The sequence below is a fragment of the Podarcis melisellensis genome (genome assembly GCF_964234715.1).
Source record: "Podarcis melisellensis genome assembly, chromosome: 1".
Taxonomy (NCBI): domain Eukaryota; kingdom Metazoa; phylum Chordata; class Lepidosauria; order Squamata; family Lacertidae; genus Podarcis; species Podarcis melisellensis.
This window is the reverse complement of record NC_138528.1, coordinates 61,095,540-61,121,524: the sequence shown is the minus strand read 5'-3', so window position 1 is coordinate 61,121,524 and position 25,985 is coordinate 61,095,540. Positions and strand designations below refer to the sequence as shown.

At 40.2% G+C, this 25,985-nt stretch overlaps 1 protein-coding gene across 4 annotated transcripts in view; it reads right to left on the bottom strand.

Annotated features, from left to right (window-relative positions):
• Nucleotides 1-276: 276 nt before the first annotated feature.
• Nucleotides 277-25,985, bottom strand: part of LUZP2 (leucine zipper protein 2) — a 346,182-nt gene continuing 320,473 nt past the window's right edge. For all 4 annotated transcript variants that reach the window (XM_081882905.1, XM_081882903.1, XM_081882904.1 and 1 more), the window contains 3 exons: nt 18,413-18,502; nt 2,904-2,984; nt 277-708 (listed from right to left, as the gene is read on the bottom strand). In XM_081882905.1, the coding sequence (XP_081739031.1) occupies nt 604-708; nt 2,904-2,984; nt 18,413-18,502 (276 nt within the window). In that variant the 3' untranslated portion in view covers nt 277-603. The remainder of the gene's footprint in view (nt 709-2,903; nt 2,985-18,412; nt 18,503-25,985) is intronic.

Sequence of the window (25,985 nt, the reverse complement as noted above, 5' to 3'; positions counted from 1 at the left end):
AAGGACCACCTTATCCTGTTCACTCCAAGTCGATCACTGAGACTATCAGGAGGAACAGCTAGTGGTTCCCTATGGACCCGAAGCAGCAAGGAGTCAAGGCTTCAGTGTGGTTTTCCCAACTCTAGGGAACTTTCTCCCTCAAGAAGTTAGACGAGCACCATCCCTACTGAGTTTCAGGCACCTTGCCAAAACCGTCTTACCGGGTTGAATGTGTGCATGTGTGTGCAAAGTTGCTTGTCAACCTCGATATGCAATAATGATACTTATGAAACAGGATTGGTTAATAAAATAAAAATTCTTAATAGCATTTCTTTACAAAACAGAGTGATTTATAATAAGCAAGTTACAGATCAGGGCAGAATAATATTTCAAAAAACTGGACTGTATTACAAAGCATTTTTTTTTCAAACATCCATTTCTCTTGGATTATTGCTGAAAGATACTAATCAATCTATTTCAGAAATCTCTAGACTAATTTACAAACATCCATAAAATAGTGAAAAAATTGCATGCTTTAGAAACCTGGTACATTTTCATGCCTCTGGACTAAAAAGATGAAGACGATAGCAAATGAAGAACGTTTTAAAGAGAGCTGGGTGATGTTTACAGAGTCTTTCCCTTGATTTTAGCCAATGCTTCAGGGTTGTTTTCTTTTCTCTCTGTTGATTTTTTAATTTCTGGTTTCATCCATGGAGGACTGTGTGACTTCTGTTAACAGATGGAGAAAAACGCAATCAGTGTTAAAATATTACAATAGGGACTTCCACAACGGTCTATTGTTTTTATTTTATTTTAGATTTCAACATGTTTTTTAACTTTTTAGGATGTTATTGTTTGGTGTTATGTTTTTATATCGCTGTAAACCATGGTATATTTTTATGATGCAGCAGTATATACATATTTCTTTTTATAAATAAATGCAATAAAATAAATGAGTGAAATTTCCCTACCCCAAAAGAGAGTGGTAAAATTTCCTTTGGTAGGATCCAGGCTCCCTTGAAAGGCAGGTAGCAAATCACTTGCCTTGCAAGGCTTTCAGAGCCTCAGCAACAGCAAGGGGGATTTTTCTGTTTCACTCCAGACCAGGAGAAGAGGAGAGAAATCTTGCTCACTGACATTCCCTCCCCATTTCATCCACAAGGCTATTTTCAGGAACCCATGTGCACCTGCCATACATGATGTCAGATGTGGGACAGTATTGTGGAATGGGATCTGGGACCTCCCAGTGTCCCAGCTGTGGGCGGAGGGATGCCACCCGTGTCATAGGGACTCCTGGCCATGTCACACACCCCGCCTGACCAATCGGAATGGCTAGGGGGCGTGGCTGTTTGCTGTTTAAATGGTGGCATGGCTGGAGGGTGACCTCCTTTTGCTTCCCATTAACCTAAATATTTGTGTCTGTGTGTTTATTATTCAAGGGAACTGTGGGACCCGGGGCCTTGACATGCAAGTAAGGGGTTGGAGAAATGAAGGGGGAAGGAAAAACAAACACCAGAAAGGGTGTTTAGGAAGACTTCAGCCTGTAACTTCAGGTGTAACTTCAGCCTGCAAAAAACATTTTTGTTTAGGTAAGCTTATCCAGACATGTAAAATGGTGACGTGCTTTAATTTGGTTTTAGCTTATCATTGATTTTAATTATTTTTGAATGTTGATATACTGCAGCTGTTTTTAACGTCTTTTTTTTTTTACTGATAATTGTATTATTTAATCCTTGATGCAAACAGCTTTGAAGTTTCATTACAGTCAAGTAGTATGTAAATCTTGTGGAATAAATAGCTTGTAAACAGAAGGTGTAATTCTCAATATCAGTGCTCATAGAAGAAGAAGAAGAAGAAGAAGAAGAAGAAGAAGAAGAAGAAGAAGAGGAGGAGGAGTTTGGATTTGATATCCCGCCTTTCACTCCCTTTAAGGAGTCTCAAAGCGGCTAGCAATCTCCTTTCCCTTCCTCCCCCACAACAAGCACTCTGTGAGGTGAGTGGGGCTGAGAGACTTCACAGAAGTGTGACTGGCCCAAGGTCACCCAGCAGCTGCATGTGGAGGAGCGGAGACTCGAACCCGGTTCTCCAGATTACGAGACTACCGCTCTTAACCACTACACCACACTGGCTCTCAAGCTGGAAGGGAACAGCTTTGCTACAGCAAACCTTATGCTTTCTAAGAAAATACATCCATCCTCTTAATTTTTACATCAGCAAGGTCAGAAGGCATTGGTAAAAAAATAAAATAAGAAATCCATATAGCCTGCATTGATAGCACCAAAGCATCCTGGTGGTTAGTTGAAGTTGAAGGAAATATGAAAAATTTCCAAGACACAAAATATATACCGGTAAATGTTCTGGATCTTCCAGAGTATTGGAGATCTTTATATTATGTGCTGTCTTTTCCAGGATACATGGATTTTTATACCACATAATATCTACCCTGTAAAGTCTCCCATGTTTGTGCTATAGATATTCTGACTGCTGCCAACAGCTTTGTTTTAAGTTCCTTAGAACATAATCATTTATTATGACCAGTCTGTATATTTAACAATGAAACAGTGAGGTCATTTGTATAGTAATCTTTATGCTAGTCAAAACCTCCTGATATACATTAGACCAGAAATCCTTTGCAAATGGGCACTCTCATCACAGATGGAAACATGTTCCTTATGTGCCACATCCACACCAACACACTAATGCCAGTCTTGGGGTCATAAGGACATCTGTTTTGGAGTGTGGTGCCATCTATGAGAACTGTCAAATGATCATCCCTGGGTGTCATTTTTTGGAGTGCTTTCATTAATTACTGCACTCAGACATCTCTTGGAATGCAGATGTTTCAGAAATGAAAACAACTGAAGAAAACAAATCTTCACATTTTATAATTTGCTCAGTATTTATAGAGACAACAAGATTAGCACCTGCATATCTGGGTCTGTTTCTGCCACCTTTAGCTGAAGAGAGGTGGAATTGTTCTGGTTTCCTAAGCAAGTCTTGCCAACCTGAAAAGGGAAACCATGGCATCGTGATTCAACCAATCAATCATAATTTGTATCTCAGTCTAGTAGCATACAACAGAAAATAATGGTCCAAGAGTTTCTGAGCACATCAACCCCATATCTTTTGTAACATTTGAAGATTTGAATGCAAAGAGTTGGAAATGTATCTCGGAAAGGTGCAGCTGGGTGGTGCTCTGGAGCACATTTTCAACAAGTATGCAAATAAGAATTTCCCCTTCAAATATTACAGAACAGATATGAAAACATGCAGACCCATTATTTCCTGTAAAGGAGTCCTAATTCATAGCATTATCATTATGTCATAATTAAAATAATGGGAATTATCTGTGGCAAATAAACAGGAAAACTCTCTGAGAGGAACAGAGTATTTAATTATTTTCTTTGCAAAAAAATATTATCCACACACATTTATTCGTGTTATTTAATAAAAGTACATTCTTGTTTCTCTTGCTGAGATAAAGAGTGTTAATTGGCAATTAACCGCAGTGTGGAACTTCAACCGTATTAGAGATGCAGGGTGGCTGACTATTTCACTTGTACAGTTTCATGTTCTGTCTTTCTATAGGAAATTATTTGAATCTGAATGACACTTCCCCAAGATATTTAGAATGTGTTCCTGGGGTGTATCAAAATACCAAGAAGTTGTCATAAATAAGCAGTGACTTCCAAGACACCTAGTATCATCATTTTTTGTGATATTTTCAAACATATGTAACATTTCATGCAACAGGACAATTTTATGCTAAAAATACTTCCTGCATTCTTAATATAAATGTTCTAAATACTCCCCACTTAGGTCATAACTATATTAGTGGCAATAGTGGGAGAGAGGCGAGTTTGGAGGAGGAACAGGAAATAAGAAAGGAGAGGGGAATGGTGATTGTGGGAGCAGGCCCTGAAATAGTGCTGTTTATAATATTATACTGTTTATAATAAGTTGGGAAATGCTCCTTGGGTTGCAAAATCAGTGTCACATGAAACAATGGCCATTAACTTTGATGGCATTTAGAGAAAATCATGGAGGATGAGTTAAAACATTGTCGGCATCTGTCTGTCTTGGGATACAATGGAAGAGTGTGCCTTTGGGGTTAAAGTCAAACCACTGGACATTTATAGCACCTGCTGTGTCTGTAGAGACAGATAAGGGAGAGACATGTTTTACTGCAGCTGGGGCAGAGGAAGGCATCCAGTTTTGCTGCTACAGGTGCACCATGGCATTTCTTTTTTCTTGCACTCCTCCCAGTGGTCATTCCTCCTCTGGTCACTGCTGTGGATACATGACCTGACACTCTGTCTCCAGGCACTGTGATTGTTAATGAGTTAATGGCTAATAGTAATAGTGACTTTACAGAGACTCTTAAGTCTGGAGTTCAAGAATTAGTTGTTGGTAGTAACAAGAGGAGAGAGCTCTTGTCTTTATGTTGGCCACTGTGAGAAACAGAATGCTGAACCAGCTGAACTACTGCTTTGACCCACTAAGATTTGGCAGCATGTGACCCATAGATGAAACCCAACTGTCTGCCATCCAGTTAGATTGCTGTTGCCCACCACACAAGCAAAAGAACAAAGAAACTGCAGTCTTGCCTCCCATAATATTTTATTTTTTTTGTAACTGTAGGATCAACTTAGCTTGAGTAATCTGCACAGAAGACTTCCAACTGTTCACATGGGGTGTTCAAGAGAAAACAAAGTTTCAGTTTTCCAAAGTTCCTTGTTGTGAACTTCAACAGCCCATCTTCTTATAGAAGACAGCATTCAAGACTGGACCACCAAGCAGCCCATCGGTCTATTTGCAGCAGAATCCTATGCGTGTGTACTCAGAAGTTGAGTCACAATGTGTACAGAAGCAAACAACCCAAATTGCACACCTGCATTTCTTGCATGCAAGTGCTCCACTCTTTTGGATAGCAGGGGTTTTTTTTTGTCTTACACTGATAGATCAGGGACCTTTCATAGGGATTATAGTTCATGTGTTTTACAAAATATGGAACAATTACTGAAATATGTTTCAATGTAGGAAACAGATTTTTGTGTGTGGACGTAATAAAAAAACCCTATATTTTTTACATAAAATGTTAGAAGCAAAGAACAGGATCCCTCCCACTCTCAGCATGATTTCTCATCTTGGCCCCTTTGGAGCTAGTTACTGTTGATACAGGATACTATGCTGAATGTACCACAATTCTCAAACCACCATGTCTTCCTCCTCCTCTCTCTTGCTATGAGTGCCTAGAGTATTGACAACCTGTCAGACACACCAGCTGCTTTTACTTATGAACAATAACAATAACCCCATCAGTGTCAATTGGCAGAGACAAAACCAAAATATAATGCCAACCCAGAGTTGCATAGTTTGTGAAGGAGTGATAGTTCCATCCAAAGTGGAGTGACTAACAGCCTTGTGTGCAATCGACTGTGCCATGAGCAATGTATCCTTTCACATATGGATAAGCATTTTTCTTCTTAGATGAGATATAAGGTTTATGAAGCAGGTCTTGATCTCATCCAAATTAGGCTGCCACAGTCGCTACTGCTGAAGCTGCACATATATAATAATTCCTGTTGTTTTGGCTCATCCTTCCATTCTCAGACATCCTTCTGGCTCTCATCCATTGACAAGATCTATCCATCTTAGAGAACATCTGGTCTGATACTTCATGGATATAAGTTTCAAAACCCATAAAATCAAATGATAAGAGTGGACAAGATATTCAACCAGGGCAGCTGGGTTGTGTTCTTTCATTCCCTCATCTAGGTAGTTTTGGTTGTAGGTGGACCGACATGTCTTTCTCCATTCCATTGCCTTATCCACAGGCAGAGAAAATGGGAGAGGAATTTCAGAGAAAGATGGTGTAAAATAGGGTTAAAAGGGATTAAAAATTTCCTGACACAGTTTACTATTGATGTTCAAGGCAGCGGTAATCCTCCCAGTGGCCAAAAGCCACCATTTTTGTACTTCAGCATGTCCCTGGGAGCTGGAAGCTCAGGATTCAGAATTGTGCACAAAGGCTACAAAAATAAGATAAGCTTCTTCTTCTTCTTTGGCGATCACTCGTAGCCGAGTAAGAGTGTCTTCCATAAACACGGTTTTAACAATGAGTTCATAAGTGACTATAGAGGCCAATTCTGGATCCACACATTGATTCCACAGTGGGGACATTGATTTCCAGGTGGGAGTTGATCACGGTGTGGATTTGCCAAGCGTGCCTTCCTCTTAGCACATTTCTCCCTTGCATCCTGAGTTCGAGTGTCTTCAAAGCCCATGACACTTTTGGTAAAGGCTGTTCTCCAACTGGAGCGCTCGCAGGCCAGTGTTTCCCAGTTGTCAGTGTTTATACTAATTTTTTTTAGATTTGCCTTGAGGCAGTCTTTAAACCTCTTTTGTTGACCATCAGCATTACACTTTGCATTTTTAAGTTCGGAATAGAGTAGTTGCTTTGGAAGATTATCATCAGGCATCTGCACAGCATGACTAGTCCAACAAAATTGATATTGAAGAATCATTGCTTCAACACTGGTGATCTTTGCTTCTTCCAGTACACTGATATTAGTTCGCCTGTCTTCCCAAGTGATGTGTAAATTAGACACCGTTGATGGAATCTTTCAAGGGGCTGGAGATGGCGTTTATAAGTGGTCTATGTTTCACAAGCATATAGTAAGGTTGATAGTACAATAGCTTTGTAAACAAGCATTTTGGTTTCCTTGCAAATGTCCCAGTCCTCAAACACTCTGCACTTCAATAGGGAGAAAGCTGCACTCCTAGAGCTCAGGTGATGCTGGATTTCGGCATCAATGTTGGCCCCCAAAGGAGTCCCTTCAAAGTTCCCTTTTCCAGTGTAGACCTCCAAGGTGTCTTGGACATAGCTTATCACTTTCCGTTGTACAATAAAGCAGTTTCTCCTAATTTGCTGGTAGAGGCATGGATCAGTTTCATTCCATGGATTAGGTTCACTTGCCATGGATAACTGAGAACACAAGGCTAAAACTGTAAACTCTGTGGAAAACCCATGGCTTGAATCTGACCCATTAAGCCACTTTTGGTGCCTACCGCCCCCACTTCCATTTTGCATTAGCCAGTTTAGAATAATCAGTGACATCCAAAATCGCATCCAATATCACATCTACTTTGATTTTGGGCAATCACAGCGGGCTAAATGGAAGTCCACTTGCATAAGCGAAATGATGCCATTGAGTGTCACCCTCTGTACATACCCTAGAATGTCATTACTTTTAACCATGCCCAAGAAGGGGATATTAGCAACTGGCCAGTACAGTAGTTACTTAGATATTCCAAATCCAGAGAGGGTTTATTGTGGAGTGATATTACCACTGCCTCGTTCAATGAAGCAGGCAAGGCCACCCACTCTCGCAAGGAGGCATTGGTCACCTTCCTGGCACAGCCACTTGTCCCCTCCTTGCTAGTTTTATCAGCCAAGAGGGGCAAGAGTCCAGAGCATATGTGATTTACCTAATCAATCCACCTCATCCACATCCATGAGCCTTAGTAACTGAAACTCATCCAACACAACAGGACTAGACAGTGATCTGGACACCCCATGAGATTCATTTGCTGTGACAGCAGAGTCAAAACATGGTTTTATTATAGTTCAAGAAATATGTTCAACAGATAATGAAGTAACTGCCGGTCAGCGTTTAGCCAAATACCAAGAATTAGCACAAATTAAGTCAAAGCTGCATGATTATTTAATTCCAACAGTTATACTGCAGCATTTTACTAGGTGTGGGTGTATATTATAGCAATTCAGAGAATGAATAAGGTAAGCATCTTACAGGCTACTGATAATTGCTACTGTGTAGTATCAGGAAAGTGATTTAACAGAACAATCAGGCTATACATTTCCAAGGCCAAACAAGGGGACTTTGAAAGACAATTTTACTAAGGTATTATTCATTACTTTTGGAGGGCAGCTCTATTGCTGGAACACCTGAACAAAACAAAAGGACTCATAAATGTGTCTCTGTATTATTAAAAAAAATAGATTTTGGGAATCTAAAAGGGTCTATTCCATGAATGTAGTAGCTGTAATATAATGAATATGGACTTATTACAAGGTGATTATACAAATGACATTGCCTCAAGGCCTCACCCATATTTAATGTGCTGGCATTTTAGGTCATCTTATAAATTTCTCTCTCTCTCTTTTGCTGGACTGTGTACTCACTTCCCTGTGTGTATAGAAACCAGCACACCATAAAACCCTGCTTCAAACATGCAGAAAAAGCTTCAGGCAGCAGCATTGCAATGCTTCTCTGAAAGAAAGAACACAGAACTACATATTCAATAAAGATAGGGCATTGCACTACTGGTGCTGAACTGCAGCTGGTAAGTATCACCCCAATACCAAATTTACAAACACAGTATTGTTGTGAACAGGGATTTTCAAAGGCTTCTTTGAGTTGATGAGGAGGTGAGAGTTTGTTTCAAATTAGTCCTAATATAAATGATATTACCCAGCAAAAGCAAGCTCACACCTCTCAGTGAGTTTGTATACATACTTAAGATACATATAAGAGGCTCGTTTACAGTTATATTTTGGGAATGATTCATGTTCTTGTGTAGCTGCATTGTTTTACACTTTCTGCATGTCCCGTGATTATATTATAAAGTAGTTGTGTTGCATGATGTAAATTGAACACTGCTAGGAATAGTTTTTTTAAAAAAAATCCAGTTCATTTCTTATCGATCAATATTTTTTTTGCTGTGGCGTGTGCAAATTTTTATTCTGAAAAACGTTTGAGAACCACTAGTGTAGACTCTACTGAGGTAGATGGACCAATAGTCTGACTTAGTGTCTGATAGATTCCTACGTTCTTATGATAAAGGCTTTTTGCCACAATTTCCCATGTAGAGACAGACTTTCAGTTGAATGAAAATGATGATTTATTTATTCAATTTTTTAGAAAATGAAAATGTACTGAATCAGGGCAATACCAGAACACAGAATGACAATTTCATTCAAACACAATATCTCATCTTGCTTTCGTGAGGAAAAGGCAGAAGATGCATTCCACTCATGTGTTTCCCTGTTGTGTGAAGGGAAAAGGATGTGGTGAGCAGCTATGCCCTTGATGCCATGCATGTGCAAAGAATTTCTTTCTGAAGATGTGAGGGCTGTGTGTGGAAACACAAGGAGGTGGGGTTATTGGGATGTAACCGCATGCCAACAATGGGATGTGTTTACTTGGCCTCGGCACATTTCTTCCTTGTGCACCAGGTGAAGGCATGAGTAAACATTTTTAAAGGGCCTTAATTTATTAGGTCTGGTGTAAAAAAATGACATGGAGCTACAGTGACTCCATATCCCATTACTCTCTCCAGGGCCTCTCTCCAGGGCCTGCTACTCTCCAGCTACTGAAGGTAATGGGGCCCTTCATATGTCCAGCTGTCCTTTGTCAACAACAAATTGTCGCTGTTTTTTTGTGTTGAATATATGGTAATTTATGGACCTAATAGGTATCTAAAGCCATTTGCACATGCACAATGTAGGCACCCTATATATAGAAATGAGCAAACCAGTGATATTTTAGGGAGCAGGCTAGCAGGCGGGGCCCATTACTTACATCATAGGAGCCTACACAACACAAAACACAGTTGCTGTATGTAGGTTTTGTTTTATTTGTTTTTTATCTTATATTTTGGAAATGCACATCCTTTAATTTTCCTTTAATTTTTTTGGGGGGCCCCAAGAGAATGGGACCCTAAGCTATAGCTTGTTTAGCTTATACGTAAATCCAGCACTGGCTCTCTTCTTGTAATGTCTAATACAAACAGAATGTGGTTGGACAACAACATGAGGGGCAGCTCCCCAACAACCTCTCTGGTTGCTGGGCAGCCAAAAGGTGCTGAAGTCACACCATGCACCATACAGTGGTACCTCAGGTTACATATGCTTCAGGTTACATACGCTTCAGGTTACATACGCTTCAGGTTACAGACCCCGCTAACCCAGAAATAGTGCTTCAGGTTAAGAACTTCGCTTCAGGATGAGAACAGAAATTGTGCTCCGGTGGCGCGGCAGCAGCGGGAGACCCCATTAGCTAAAGTGGTGCTTCAGGTTAAGAACAGTTTCAGGTTAAGTACGGACCTCCGGAACGAATTAAGTACTTAACCCGAGGTACCGCTGTATGTGTTTGATGTTATAAAGAAAAGAAAAAATGGAGTAACAGCAATAGCTCTGTGTCTCTTATAAGATAACCCTTTGTGAAAGTAATGATCCTCCATCAGGCTTCATCTCTTTCATAAGGGCATCCAGGCTTGAAGAAAATATAGCTGCAAAAGTTCGTTTAAACTCTTCTTGCCTATGTGCACTCTTTGGGATTTATAGGGTGAGTTTGTGCTTTTTCTGTCACAGAATTTCAATGTGGACTTTCAATCTCTATAGCATGGTATGAAATGAAATTCCATAACACTGCTTGGAAGATTAAGGCCATGATCTCTGGATAATCATCTTGCTTCTCTTACTTAATATCTACCTGCAAGTCCAAGTTGCTCAACAAATGTTTCAGAGTCAATGTTGAAAATGGGGTGATATATTTTCATGTGGCTGTTCTTATTAGCTCTACGTGGAGTGACAGACAAATAAAGTATGTGGGAGTTAGGGCCGAGAGGATAGCAAAGATGGATGAGTCTGTATACCCGAGAGGCCATTGTATTAAGCAAGGAGGATACAATTCAGTGGAGGTGCAATTGCTGACATGAAATTATCTTTGGAATGGCTGCTCTTGAGAAGGGAGGAATTCTGTTATTTTAAGAACCAAGGTATTGAGTTATATTGCACAGTAGGAAGAAGCAACAACACTCCATTGTATGCAATATTAAGGCATTTAACTAGGATAATTTAAAACCAAAATAAAAAATAAAAAATGAAGTAATCTGAAAACAAGCCATTCCTTCCCTCAAGAGTTTAAAAAAGAAGTTACATCTCTGGGTTACAGTATGAGATAGATTAGTGACAGCACAAATGAATTTAATATCACCAAGGCCACAGCCCTTTCCTTTTTCATCGAGGCAGCAATTTTGTTTTTCCTAAAGTTCACCTTAAAGGGGGGGGGGAGTGGCTGCTTATGCTAACAGAGGCCACATTCTCCTGTATAATGAAATTATTCTCCTCCCCTGAAAGAAACGTGAGAATTTAAAATGCATATTTTATGGCAAAACATTTCCAAATACTCTTTGTCATATTGTGCCATAATAGTTGCATGTCTATAGATTGAATATACTCCCTTTGTATTTTTATTGCACGCAAAATGTCCATTTATAGCCTAATTAGAAAGTGGAGTTCATCATTTTTAGATTCATCTTCATTTTGTTTTATGCTGGTTTTAAGATATATGCTTGTTTTTTGGTGTAAGTCCTATGAATTACTTTTGTAAAGGAAAAGTGATAAATAAATAAATAAATAAATAATTCTGTCCCAATCATGTTAAAAAGACTTTCTGCATACTTATGCAAATTAGGGTGGAATCGACACACATATAAAAATCGTTCTGAAAATGCTTTTTTAAAAAGCATTTTTAAAACTACATTGAATTTTCCATAAGGCTCGCCATCGCCATCTAGTATCACATTGTATATTGCATTTAAAACACACTTAAAACGTCTTATTTGCAGCTGTATAGCTGAATCCTAAGTTAGGATGAGCAGACTTTGTTCAGGAGCAGTCCCATTTCCCCCCTCTGTTTTCCTCTCTCTGTTTTCTTCCTCTCTTTTATGGCTTGATTAAAGTCTCTGGTTGAAATGAAGAACCAGCTAATCTACTTCTTTGTAGACTGAATTTTTAAAAACTATCCACCCCTCTATCCCTCCACCCCCATATAAAACACCAAAACATGCAATTAAGGTAGCATTCATCAGAGTTCTAAATTACAGAGGACCAGCAGCAGATCAAATATCAAAATCCTTTTTCTCTGTACCCTCAGCAATACTGGTTTTCAAAAGGCTAGTTCTGGCAATGAAGTAACAGGAAGCTTATACACTGCATGTATGTTTCACTTATGGAAGAAATATGACCAGAACTAAATAATTGGACCTCAAATTAACAAAGTCATATTATCAAACTGGCCATTTTACAGATAGCTAACTTTCCCCAAACTCAGATTTTAATTAATCAAGTTTTAAAATATCTGTAATATGGAGCTTTGCAAGGCCAAGGGCAGCTTGAGCAGACAAGATTACAGATGCTTGATAAATGGAGCTAATTGGTGTTGCATCTTTATAATGTCACGATCCTTTAAGTCATTTCTGTGTAGACTCTGCACTGTAGAGCTCTCTTTTGTATCTATGAAATACAACATAATAATTAGAATTTATCCTTGTGGGGGAAGGGGCGGGGGTGGAGAAATGATCTATTTCATTAAATGTATCTCTGCTTCCTGCTTCCCCTTTGTAACATCTTCTTCTCCCTGAACCCTGTTAGTAAATGCCATGGATTGTGGGCAGGCAAGTAAAAGTTCTATTAGCCATGCTTTATTGAAATGTCAGCTTGGTCCTTACTTGCATTTTTAATACGGGGGAACAACACTGTCTTGACTAATGCTTACATTTTGTTGTTGTTGTTGTTTACTGAATCAAATGTCAGTAAAAGGAAAGCTTAGGTATTCAAAACCCAATGATGTTGACAGTTTATAACTACCAAGTGACTGTTAAGGAAAAGTAAGTTTATTTATTTCTACATTTCCAAATGAAATATGTATGCTTATGATGCAATGATCATTCTCTTTATACAGCCACTAGAAAGTGAAAGATGTGAGGAAATTGTGAAGTGAGATATTAAACTACCTAGGACAATCAGAGGCATGGCTCCTGCCTTAACACATTACTCCTTCTTGATCAGTTTAGCATGCTGTTTGATCAGAAAAAGTACCTGGATGCGGAAACTCAAGTGATGAAATATGCAGCTTGATCAGTAAAGTATGTAGAAATTCAGCAAGTTCCAGTAGGTAGCTCAGCCAGTGAATTATACAGCAAAGCTAGGGAAGTACCCAGCTGGGAGCATAAATTATGAAAGTGGCTCAGTCAAGTATGCATCTTCATTAAAAGAATTTGGGAGGAAAAAATAAAATAGTAAAATTCAGCATGTCTCTTGGCTATTAAGTTATGCAAGTGGATATGCAAACGGCAACAATGGGACTACAAAGGTATTCAGCTAAATCAATGAAGCAAGACTCTGCTTAAGAAAACGGCACACTGCAGACCTGCCTGGTCTCATGCAACTTGTTTATTATGGTCGATGAAAATGGAGCAGGTCTAAATTATAAGGATTCCATAGGCTCATTAGAAGCTGGGAATGTATTTTTTCCAACTTGAAAGAAAAATGAAAAACCAGAATAGGGCTTATTTACAATCTTCTCATGCCACCTAGAAGTTACTCATACAGGTGCTTACTCCTATGGAAGATGTGCAACAACAAAAATTGCTCATTGACCAATCTATGTGAAAAAGAAACACTAGCCAGACCATCAATCTTCATTCATTTTCAAATGTAACCATGTCTTCACCCTGCACAAAGTGCTAAAGAATTGTTATATGTTGCGACTGGGGGATGAAAGTGATGTAAGGAGCACCATTTTAAAAGCAAGGAGCAGTCTGGTGTGCTCCAATAAGGTTCATGTTGATATGGTTTGATTCCCCCCCCCCCCCGCACCAACTCATACCTAGTAACAGATTAACCCCAATATTTTAAGATTTGTAAAGTTCTTGAAGGGAATTGGCACGTGCCTGAAAGTCTTTGCTGTATTATATGAGATGGATGTTGATTCAGCAAGCTTAGAAGTTAGAAGTATCTTAGAAGTTAGAACCACTAAACCACCTACTTTGTGAACGCACTCCTGCACCTTCATTAGTCATATTGCTAACTCTCTTGGGATGAAGCAGTGCGCAGTGGCGTAGCGTGGGTTGTCAGCACCCGGGGCAAGGCAAGTAATTTGCGCCCCCTAACCCGTGGAGCCAGGTAGGGGCAGAGAGCTGCGAGTGCGAGCACGCCCCCCCCAGATGTTGCGCCCAGTGCGGCCGGCCCCCCCTGCACCCCCACGGTACGCCACTGGTAGTGCGTCCCTGTGTTTTAACCCTTATTGACCCTTTAAGGGAAACAGGGAACAACTGAAGTTTAGGCCAAAAAGTTGGTCAATGTCAAATAAGATTTTGTCAACATCCAATTTTCTCCTCTAAATAAACTCTACAGAGTAAAATAGCCAAAGGTGAGTGATCAAATTATGAAGCTTAAATGCCATGGTTGCTGAGAAATATGTACATGATATGGTCCATTGCTCAGCGTCCTCTGCCACCAAATGATTAATGATTTTTAAAAGGATTTGTTTAGTTCAGAAGTATGGTGGAAATAAATAAAACTGTTATCCCCTTTTTTTTCTTTTAAGAAAAGATGACCAAGGGCAAAGAGCTGGAAATCTGACATAGGATGATGAATGTAAACAATTGAAAACAAAGCAAATTGTTTTATAAAATGCTCAATTCTGATTCTTGGTGGTACTAACAATGATTAAAGTTATGCATCACATTCCTGTGCATATATTGCATCAGCAAATTGATTTATGCTAGACTGTGATTGCTTTATTTTCCATGAATGGTGCTATCATTTAATGAATTGAATTCATAATAACAGCATGTTTGTTTGGTTACCTGGGGTTAGTAAGGGCTTATATTCAGGTATTGTCTTTTTCTCTCCCCCCCCCCCTTGAATTTTAAAGGTGTAGCTTATATTTGGGTGTGACTTATATTCGGGCCAATACGATAGGTTGTGTTATTTTTTTAAAAAATACTTTATTGTCACTTGTACAACTTGTATACAGTGAGATTACACGAGCACCCCCCACTCAGCTCTCTTAGTCTTAATTCCCCTTGTTTACTGATGCACACCCACCAAACCCAAAAGTCAGTTGCCCTGTAGTTATCTTTTTGTAGTGATCAGGTGGGATTGCTATGAGGAATTCTAACAAATATAGAGTAAGCCAAAGGTGTCAGCAATGAAAGCATTGCGTTGACTGGGTTTAAACTATTTTGATATGATTCTTGATCAATCTACACCCCTGCATCCCCGTTCCATTTCTCTCTTGCCCACATGTCACGTATGCAGCAGTTGCTTTGCCAGGCAGGCATCCTGTGCCATAAAGATAGTAGGCAAGTTACTTTGATGCAGTTTTCTTATATATAATCTTAAAATGTTAATCTTGGAGCCAGGAAACAGATCTCAAATGAAGGTGGTAGTGATCTGGTCTTTCTGGCCATCCTTCTTATCATGTCTCTTTCTCACCTCTGGGGTTGCCAGATGCACCCCTTTGTAGTTCTCAACTTATTTACCACTCCTTTGTACTTCTCAAGTTATTTACTACCCCTTTGTAGTTCTCAACATACTTACCCCCAAATATATGCATGCTAATGAGTGTTGTAGTGTAACTTTTCCCCACGTGGGGTTTGATGAAATGCTCAGAGGAAATACCGTATTTTTCGCCCTATAGGACACACTTTTTCCCCTCCAAAAATGAAGGGGAAATGTTTGTGCGCCCTATGGAGTGAATGCAGGCTTTCGCTGAAGCCTGGAGAGAGAGAGAGGGGTTGGTGCGCACTGATCCCTCTCGCTCTCCAGGCTGCAGGAGAGCCCCACCGCCAGCCCCACAAGCTCAGGGGACAGCAGGGAGGCGGAACGCTGCCATCCCGCTGTCCCCCAACTTGGTTAGAAAGCTGGCGGGGGGAGAGAAGCCTGCTCCTCCCCGTCGCCAGACCCGCAAACTCGGGGGACAGCGGGGAGGCGCAGTGCGCCATCCTGCTGTCTCCCAACTTGGTTTGGAGGCTGGCAGAGGGCTTCCCCCTCCCCCAGCCCCGCAAGCTCCCAGAGCGATGCCAAAGCTGCGCACAGCTTCGGCATCATTCTGGGTCCCATTCTGGGGGCTGGGGGAGGGGGAAGCTTGGGCTTCCCCCGCCCCAGCTCCGTGCCTGGGGGAAAAAAATATTTCCCCCCCTTTATTCCCCCCCCCAAATATAGGTGCGTCCTATGGGCCGGTGCGTCCTATAGGGTGAAAAATACGGTATGGTTGGTTCTTACGAGCACTGTGTAAAAGAGTTTCTTGCTAATAAAATGGCCTGGTGAAGGGTGTGGTTTACTCATTTTCTCCGAGAGCCTTGCTGGTCAAAGCCTCGTGTCTTGATTTTAATCAGGGTCCAGTCCTTCATTCAGTTGATGTTGTAGCGGAGGGGATTTTAATCAAGCTTGGAATGCATGGGAGGAATTTTTTCCTCCCTTGATATAGTTCCAATGAAAAGTGTTCTCCATGGTGTCTAGTAACCCTGGAAGACAAGGTTCCAGAGGTATCTATCAGAATTTGCCTCCTAGGGATGTGAGCTGGCTTTTTCATTGGAACTGTGCTCATACTACAGTCCCAATGATAATCTCCACCAATATTTACTAAAAACGGGGGTGGGTGGGGACCAACCAGGGCATTTCAAGTCATAACTCTCATAAGTTGTATGTCCATTACAACCATCATTGCCTTCCTCATGTTAAGAAAATGAATTTCGGCAGTGAGGAGTATTCAATACTGATGGATAACTCTGGAGGATGAAGGTTCAAAATCACATCAGGAGGCTCCATCAGTAGAGAGGGTTGCCTTTCCAGCAGATGGAAGCCAATGAAACTGGCAATGGCGAGATAATGGAGGTAGGTATTTAAGAAATACACTTTAAAATTTGCTGACATTGACAAAATCCGATGCTCAACTTTCAGATTTTGAATGAATTCAACAGAGGAAGAAAATACACTGGTGCTAAACTATTTTCCTGTTTGGCAACTAGTGTAATCAGACAAAGAATCATACATTTTCCACAGAGTACCGACATTTAATATGGTTTGGGCTCATTAATTACATATGGCTTCTTTCACCTCTTTTGTACAGTTTCTTATGGATCATTATTGGAAGCAGAAGCTTAATGAGAAATGCTAGCCCTGAGAAATTCACACTTGCTCCTACCGAGTAGTAATTTATCTTCAGATCTAACTACTCAGAACCTAATCCTATTATTCAGTCTTGAATGTGTTACTGAATTTCCGTTACTTTATTTATAATGAGACGAGAATAGCAGAGGATTAAAGAACAGGAGGAGAACAGTTAAGGTTTTGATTGCGTTCAAGTCAGGAAACGCAGCCCAGCTTATCAAAGTAATGACGTTCCCTGCCTTCACCCAACGCATCACCTGCTTAGTGATGCACAATTTTATTCTTCCACCACTTCAGAATTGTTTTGCTGATTAAATAGGCAACTCAGAAGTACTGTTCATATGATTCTATAGCACTAATTGCTGAATAGTTAACAAGTGCTTCTCTAAATTCTTAACTATTCTGTGTTTCCAGTGCTTTTCAGACAATCTAACAGATAGTCAAAAGGAAGCACAGCCTACCCAATGTCAAGGTAGTACAAATATTCCAGATTTCAGATTGTGAACATTCCAGAGGAACGGATGTTGCAGCATGCTTTTTAGGCCATTTTATTTTATTTTACCAAAACAAAAAAAAAATCTCTGACAGGCTTCCTTTCTAATGGGGCAGTTATATAATTACTAATCTACCAGCAGCACATTATCGTTAACCACATCTCCATGTGAGGGGAGAATTCAGCTGCTTACTTCATACAATGAATTCCCTATTTTCACAAAGCATACCAACCCATTCTATGTGACACACATCCAAGCACACCCTTGCACTATTTATTTATGCTACTGATACCCCATCTTTCTTCCATGCAGCTCAAGGCAGTGTATCTAGTTCTCCTTCTGCCATTTCATCCTCACAACCACCCTGTAAGGAATGCTGGTTGAAAGATAGTGAATGGTGCACCGTAACCCAATGAGCTTCATGGCTGTGTGGGGATTTGAACCTGTGGCTCTCTCCCACTTCCACCCTCTAGTCTGACACACGAACCACTTCTCCATTTTGAATCCCTGCCACTAGGCATAAATAACAAGGCATCAGGCTAGTCAAGATTTGCTACACTTCACAGTGACTTCCTATTTGTACCAGCAATGCCTAGTGACAATGCAAGCAGAATGTGCATCCCTATGGAAAATAAACTGATTTGGTGTGGTAAATTCATTAGTGAATAAACCAGGTGGATTACAAGCAGTCGATGATTAAATCACATTTCTAACATTCCTTTTTGAAAGCTTTGCAATCCTGTTAATTAATCTCTCAAGCAAAACCAGGGAGAGTAGACTCTTACATCAAAAGGCATCTCCTTTGCAGCACCTGAATATAAAACAACCTTATTCCCCCTAATATAATGCTATATATCATATTCTGATCATTACAACCAAATAAATATGCATCTCCTCTAAAGTCTGCACACAGTGCACATTAAGTCTTGACTTCTGAATGGATTAAACTTACATCTTGTGAGTTGCATTCCGAAGTGCTTTGATTATTATCTTCATTTCTTGAGGAAACCCGAAGAGTCTCTTTGTCTTCAGGAGCTCTTTGCTAGATGACAAGAAAGATAAAAGACTGTGAAAAAATACTGCAGGGATATTTATCTGTTGGATTCGTCTCTGCCTTCTTTCAAATAACTGTTGTAAACAATTACTACCTGGAAATCAGAAATCTATTTCAAAACATTCAGCAGCACAACTATTATTTGCTATCTGTTGGATCTGAAGGACTGTTTGACGCTCTTGAAAGAGAACTCTCCTGCCTCTGAGCATCCCTGAAAAGCAACTCTTTAGGGCCGAGGGACAGGGATAGAGCTTAGGATAGAGCTTAGTGGGAGATGCTAAATGCTAGAAGCACCTTGCATGAGTTAAAAGGTAAAGGTAAAGGGACCCTTGACCATTAGGTCCAGTCGTGACCGACTCTGGGGTTGCAGCACTCATCTCGCTTTATTGGCCGAGGGAGCCGGTGTACAGCTTCCGGGTCATGTGGCCAGCTTCTGGTGAACCAGAGCACCGCACGGAAACACCGTTTACCTTCCCGCCAGAGCGGTACCTATTTATCTACTTGCACTTCATGTTTTCGAACTGCTAGGTTGGCAGGATCAGGGACCGAGCGACGGGAGCTCACCCCATCACGGGGATTCGAACCGCCAACCTTCTGATCGGCAAGTCCTAGGCTCTGTGGTTTAACCCACAGTGCCACCCGCGTCCCTTGCAGGAGTTGAAGCCCCACAAAATCTGCTCCACGGTGTTCCCCAACACCCTGGAGAAGATTTTGAAAGTGACAGGGTTACAAAGGAAAGGGAGGAAAGGGGAAGTCTTACTGCATGTGTGAAGCCTTCATGCAGTGAAAGTTTGGGTGCAACTAATGGTTAAATCTGTCAATTCTGGTTACTCTCAGATTCTCATTTTTCCACTTTTGTGTTCATTTCTCCACATTTCCACATCAGTTTGCAAATTATTTTGATGTATCCCCCAGTCAGCAAAGATGAAGCCTATAAAAAAGGGCTATTATCGACCACATGTGTGGAGTAAATACTTCCAAATTTGCCCATTGGAAATACACAGATTGTTAGCTATCGTATGAATTAATTGCTACTGAGCTTAAGTTATTGTGGCATTTTGTTTCTAATATAATTTATTTAAATCTCGTTGTAACAGTAAGATATGCAATTACTAATAATGGATATCTAATTACAATTTACATCCTAATTATAAAGAGCACACCATTCACAAGTCAAATAAAAACCTAGTTAGCAGTCTGCTTGTATAACTGAGCACTCAGGGGTGAATCATTTTGGAAAGCACTCCAGCCCCTTATCCAATTTGTCTTTGCATTTCTGAAGCCTGCTGATGACTTTCATATTTCAGGACTGTGTGTGCAGCATATGCAGGGTTCCGCATTCCAGCAATACTTTCACAAATTAGAGAGATTTACAGGTGAGACCTTTTCATGCTTGACCAAAAATCACGTTTCAAATTTCAGAAACTTAAGAATTAAGTAAAGCCGTTTGCAGTCCACTTAACTTATGCATGGGCTTGCTGATGAAACTAAAATCTATTTGTGTTTGCACAGCTTTCAGTAAAAGATAATATATAAAAGAAGAATTAAACATCCAGTTTGCTTGAAACAGAATAGCAAGCCAAACTCATTATTTTTCTGTGTTGCTCTCCAAATTTTGTGCTGGAATAAATGATACATTCCTGTTCCAGTCTATGCTTCCTATTTTCTCTCTCTGCTTCAATCTATATAGTTCCCTTTTCATTATAAACTACTTACCATTTCTCTTCTTTGTATTATTATAATCTTCCGTGTCTTTCATTATCTCTTCACTGCCTAATACTGCTACGGTGCTCTCTAATCATGATGCTTCTGGATAGTGACCTTTCTTTGACATTGGTATGTCATTTCAGGGTTTTTTCACCGAATAAGCTAATTTTCAGCTGTTCAGATAGCTTCTCACTCACAACACCTTTTGCATCAGATTGTAACACCCTTGCATTATTTTTTATTATGCTTTATTCTTTTTAAATATTTATTAATATTAACAACAAAATATAACAATATGCCAAAACAAGAAAGAAACAATTCCAAATCTTACAGATTAAAACACGAAACTAAGAATGAAAGAAAATAAAAAGAAAAAAGAAAAGGTTACAGACGTTTCAGGTTACAGACTCCGGTAGCCCAGAAATAGTATCTCGGGTTAAGAACTTTGATTCAGGATGAGAACAGAAATTGTGTGGTGGTGGCGCGGCAGCAGCAAGAGGCCCCATTAGCTAAAGTGGTACCTCAGGTTAAGAACAGTTTCAGGTTAAGAACGGACGTCCAGAACGAATTAAGTTCTTAACCTGAGGTACCACTGTAACATTTTCATATAATTCTTTCTTATTAAATAACATGCTGTGAAATTTATGGTTTTTGTCCATAATTTTTCTACTCTTTGTATTCTATTGTATGGCCTAGATCTTGTTCCTACTTTTTAATGGCATTTCCCTTTTCTTCTTTTTCTGCTTGTCCATTCTGTAACAATTTGTAGATTTTTGAGATAGTCTTTTGATTATTCCTTTTCCCATAACAATTTTTTTTTATCAAAACCCTTTGATTTTTTATCCTTCTTGAACGTTGCTGTTAGCTGGTAGTATTCTAGCCAATTAACCCCACTCTGTTTTAGTTCTTCAAATTTTTTCACTTTTGGGCAATAATTTATCTCCTCCAGAAATTCCCTATATGTTAGCCAATTATCTTTCATGCTATTTCTATGACTAGCCAATGGTTCTCTAGGCGATAGCTACCAGGGAGTTTTAGTTGTTACTACTGCTTTGTTCCTTTCCCAAACTTCAAATAGGGCCTTCCTCACCAAATGGTTAGTAAAGCCTCTATGTGCTTTTTTGTCATGTTCTAGGTAGCCATGCCACCCAAAGACTTTGTCCCAGCCCTCCAAATCCAGAACCTCAGTACACTTAAGGATACTGTTCCTTATCACCTCTATAATCTCTTCAGTCTCTATATCCAAATTTAAATAAATATATTCACTGCTTTCAATTTCCGGAAATTTATTTCCTCTGACATAATCTCTAATTTTATTCTCTTCTTTGTGTTCCAATTTGTATAATTTTTTATAGAAATTTCTGAACTTAACCTTTATTTGATCTGGGTCTGTGGTTTCCTTACCTTGTTCTATAATTTTATTTATAACTCTTTCCACTTGTCTTTTCTTTGATAGCCAACCCCCAGTAATGTCCAGGACGTATGGCAGCTCTAGCTTTTATGAAGTGAGAGGAAATCCCATTTCCATTAGGCTTGGGGTCCAGCAACCTGCTCTATAACTCCTTGAGTGACCTATGAAAAGCAAGCTGTGTATTTCCAGCTTGCTTTGGACAAAATGCTAAATCATAATTTACTATTACAGGAATTAACTTGGGCAAACCTCATGCTCATTCATTCTCGCTCTCTCCTCTTCCACCAGCATGCCTGTGAGGAGACCGGAAGCATCCATGTATCATTTTTAAACTAGCAGTGCTCTCGTTGACTGTATACTGCAGGTGCAGGAAGGCCACAGGAATGGGGTAAAAGAGAGAGAGAGGGTGAGGAGGAAGGGGGAGGCTTATATATGCATATGGTCTCTGTGTATGAGATGTATGTGGTGAATGTGAGGGAGGAAGGGGCAGGGATTTGTGTGTGAGAGACAGATCCATACATGTCTATGGGTACGCAGTGCTGGCACTTTTCCCAGCTCGAAATGTTAAAGGTTGCACTTTAGTGTTAAAAGTTAAATGTTAAAAGTTGCATTTACTGTGACAACTTATTGGTGAGTACTGGCACCTTTTCTTCTTAAAAAAAGCACTGAGTAGGACACAGGTCACCTCACAGCAACCATGAGTTTTCCATGGGAGGTTTGTGCTATGCCAGGCCACCCATGGCAGCTATTTTGTGACTGGCACTCACAGCACTTTCTCAAATTTAAAAATGTGACCACTGGTTTAAAATCACTGGGAACACATGGTTTATTGTTCTGGAATGTTCCGTAGCCATAGTCCTCTGCCTTCCTGTACCTCACCTCAGACTGGACCTTTCCTTTGCCCTTTCCAAAAGTCAGAGATTGATGTGCATTATAATGAGTGAAATAATATTTGATCAGGGGATTTGATCAACCGGTCAGATGCCAGGCTACCTGGTATCTTCACTGTATGTAACAAGCTGAGATTAGAAGCACCTGCTGTAAGGGAGAGGTTTTACCTGTAATCCCAGCTCGTTACAGTACCAGAACTATATGGGGGGGGGGACTTGTCAATGATCTCAGGGCAGCTGGGACCATAGTCACAATGAAAACAGTTGGTAACACACCATGTCGTGAGGGACTGAAATCTTGCAGAGCTTGCAAGATCCCCTTGCTCAAGACAACACATGTACAGGCCCGTCTGCAGTTTGCCAATGCACATCTGAATGACCCAGAGGAGAACTGGGTGAAAGTGTTGTGGTCAGATGAGACCAAAATCAAGCTCTTTGGCATCAACTCAACTCACCGGGTTTGGAGGAGGAGGAATGCTGCCTACGACCCCAAGAACACCATCCCCACCATCAAAAATGGAAGGGGACATATTATGCTTTGGGGGTGTTTTTCTGATAAGGGGACAGGACACCTTCACCGCATCGAAGGTATGATGGAGAGGACCATGTATTGTCAAATCTTGGATGAGCACCTCCTTTCCTCAGCCAGGGCATTGAAAATGGGTCAAGGATGGGTATTCCAGCATGACAATGACCCAAGACACACGACCAAGGCAACAAAGGAGTGGCTCAAGAAGAAGCACATTAAGGTCCTGGAGTGGCCTAGCCAGTCTCCAGACCTTAATCCCATCGAAAATCTGTGGAGGGAGCTGAAGGCTCAAGTAGCTACACATCAGCCTCGAAATCTTACTGACTTGGAGAGGATCTGCAAAGAGGAGTGGGACAAAATACCTCCCGAGATGTGTGCAAACCTGGTGGCCAACTACAAGAAACGTCTGACCTCTGTAACTGCCAACAAGGGTTTTGCCACCAAGTACTAAGTCGTCTTTCGCAAAGGGATCAAATACTTATTTCATGCATTATAATGCACATCAATCACTGACTTTTGTCTTCTGGGTTTCTGGGGGTTGTCCTGTTGTTATTCTGTCTCTCACAGCTACAATAAACCTACCATTAAAATTATGGACTGGTCATTTCTTCGTCAGGGGGCAAATGGGCAAATTTAGCAGGGGATCAAATACATTCCCTCCTCACTGTACCTTAGGTCAGGATTACTATACTGCTGAGGCCATTACTCCTTGAAACAGAACAGGAAATAAGCTTATGATTCACTCTGTGAGGACAGGGCTGAGTTGGGAATCATGAATTGGGGCTCTTTCCATTTCAGGAGTGTGGTGAAGGTTGTAGCTCAATGATTGAACATCTGCTTTGTGTGCAGAAGGTCCTATATTCAGTCCTCAGGATTTCCAAGTAAGTATGGGAGAGACGCCTGGAGTGCTACAGTTAATAAGTGTCAACAATATTGAGGTAGATGAACCAACGACAGTCCCTATATTCATAAGGGACATCACACTAGTATTTGGTAATGGGATCAAATAAATGAAATATTGGAAGACATGCCTCTCCACACCATTTTCCCACTGCAGTTGCTTGAAATAATTTGAGCAACATGGCCAAGTCATAGACTATTTAGATATAACAAGTGTAGTGTGAGGCCCTATTATCCCAAAGAGATAAAATGTTCAATTTGCATCAAATAAATGAAGCAAGTAAACACAATGAGAACTGACGGGTTTGTTTTTTTTTAAAAAAAAGAATAACCATGCAATAATAACCAATATGGGAAAATCTGCTGAAGACATGGCCTATTAAGCCAATTACCAGGGTAGCTTTGAAATATATGACTTTACCCTGTGGCATTAGTAGACATTTAGGATTTCACCTTAAATTTAGATAGCAATGTTTCTAAATTTGACAAAGGCCCCCCTTTGCCTTTGTGGTACGGCTACTCACATTTAAAATACAATTACACTTCTATCAAAATGCCCACTTTAATATGAAGCTTCATCTTATCCCTCCAATCTGGCCAGCTGAAGTTTGCTGATGCCAGCTCAGTTAACTCCCTGTGAGGCAACAATAATGACAGATGAGCAGCCAGACAGATGGCAACTAATAGGCCAGGACTAAACCTAAGCTTGGCAAGGCCCACTGTGCATTTGAACAACTATCTAGGAGATTTTTTGCTTGGTATTTGGGACAAAGGTATTTATCTGTTAGCATTTTTTCACAGAAGGTCAGAGCAGCTTGGTAGGAGAAACTAGCAAGAACATTCTGGACCTCCAGTTCTGTGAAGAACCTGTGTCTCCCATACATGACCCACCCCTTCTGCAAGAATCAAAAGCACAAGCCTCTGTAGGATGCTTCACACATAACAGCAACTGAAAGTAGCTGTGTCAAATGTGTCAATTTCAGTTTTTCCTCAGTTTCTCACTTTTTCCAGTTTGGTTCTCTACATTTCCACATTAGGTTGGGCAGATTTCTCTAATATACATGTTTTATTATATTCCTCCTTCCCTAATTACACATTTTTTTTGCAAAACAATTTCCTCTTATATAAAGTATTTTTGTATGTTATTTTCAAGACTATATTCATTTATAGATGTACTCTAGTATATGCATTTCTGTATACATTATTTGGCTGGGGAACTACAATATGAAATTCAGCAACATGCTAATTTCGAAGGATAGTTTCTTTCAGTTTGCAAATTGTTTCAGAAAGTGCAAATTACAGTATTTTTCCATGTATAAGACTAGGTTTTCTCCTTAAAAATAATGTCCAAAATTTGAGGGCATCTTATACACGGATAGATCTTCCCCCATTTTCTTAAATCGGAGTCCCCCAAAATAGGGGGCGTCATACATGGGGGCGTCTTATAAATGGAAAAATACAGTAAGTACCATATATTCACATTAAATGCAAACTTAATTGAACTTCTCCTCTCAAAATTGCAGCTTGAAGAGGGTCTGTTTGTGGTGGCAGCGCCTTCTGAAATCTGGGGAGCAGCAATGCACAAGATGGCCTCCTCACTGGTGGTCCTTAGGCTATGTAACTCCTTCCCCTCGAGGATACACAAGGTATTGTCTCTTTTAAAATTCTGCCAATAGTTTACGACACACTTCTCTGCTCAGATCTTTGAATGGATCTAGTTCCTCTTTGCAATATTGTTATATTTGTGGAAAATTCTTTCTGAACAGGTTTTGATTAACTGTTTTAATCGTCATTTTGAAATGTTGTGCACCCACTCTCAGGATCTTTTGGTGATGCATGGGTTATAAAAGCAATAAATAAACAGCTATGCAAATAAGAGTAAACTGAAAAACCTCCCATTTGTAAATGTGCTTAAACCAGTCCTCACCAAGCTCATGCCCTCTGGATGTTGTTGGATTTGAGCTTCCCCCAAGCCCCAACCAGCATGACCAATGCATGACCTAAACATTAGGAAGAACTTCCTGACAGTAAGAG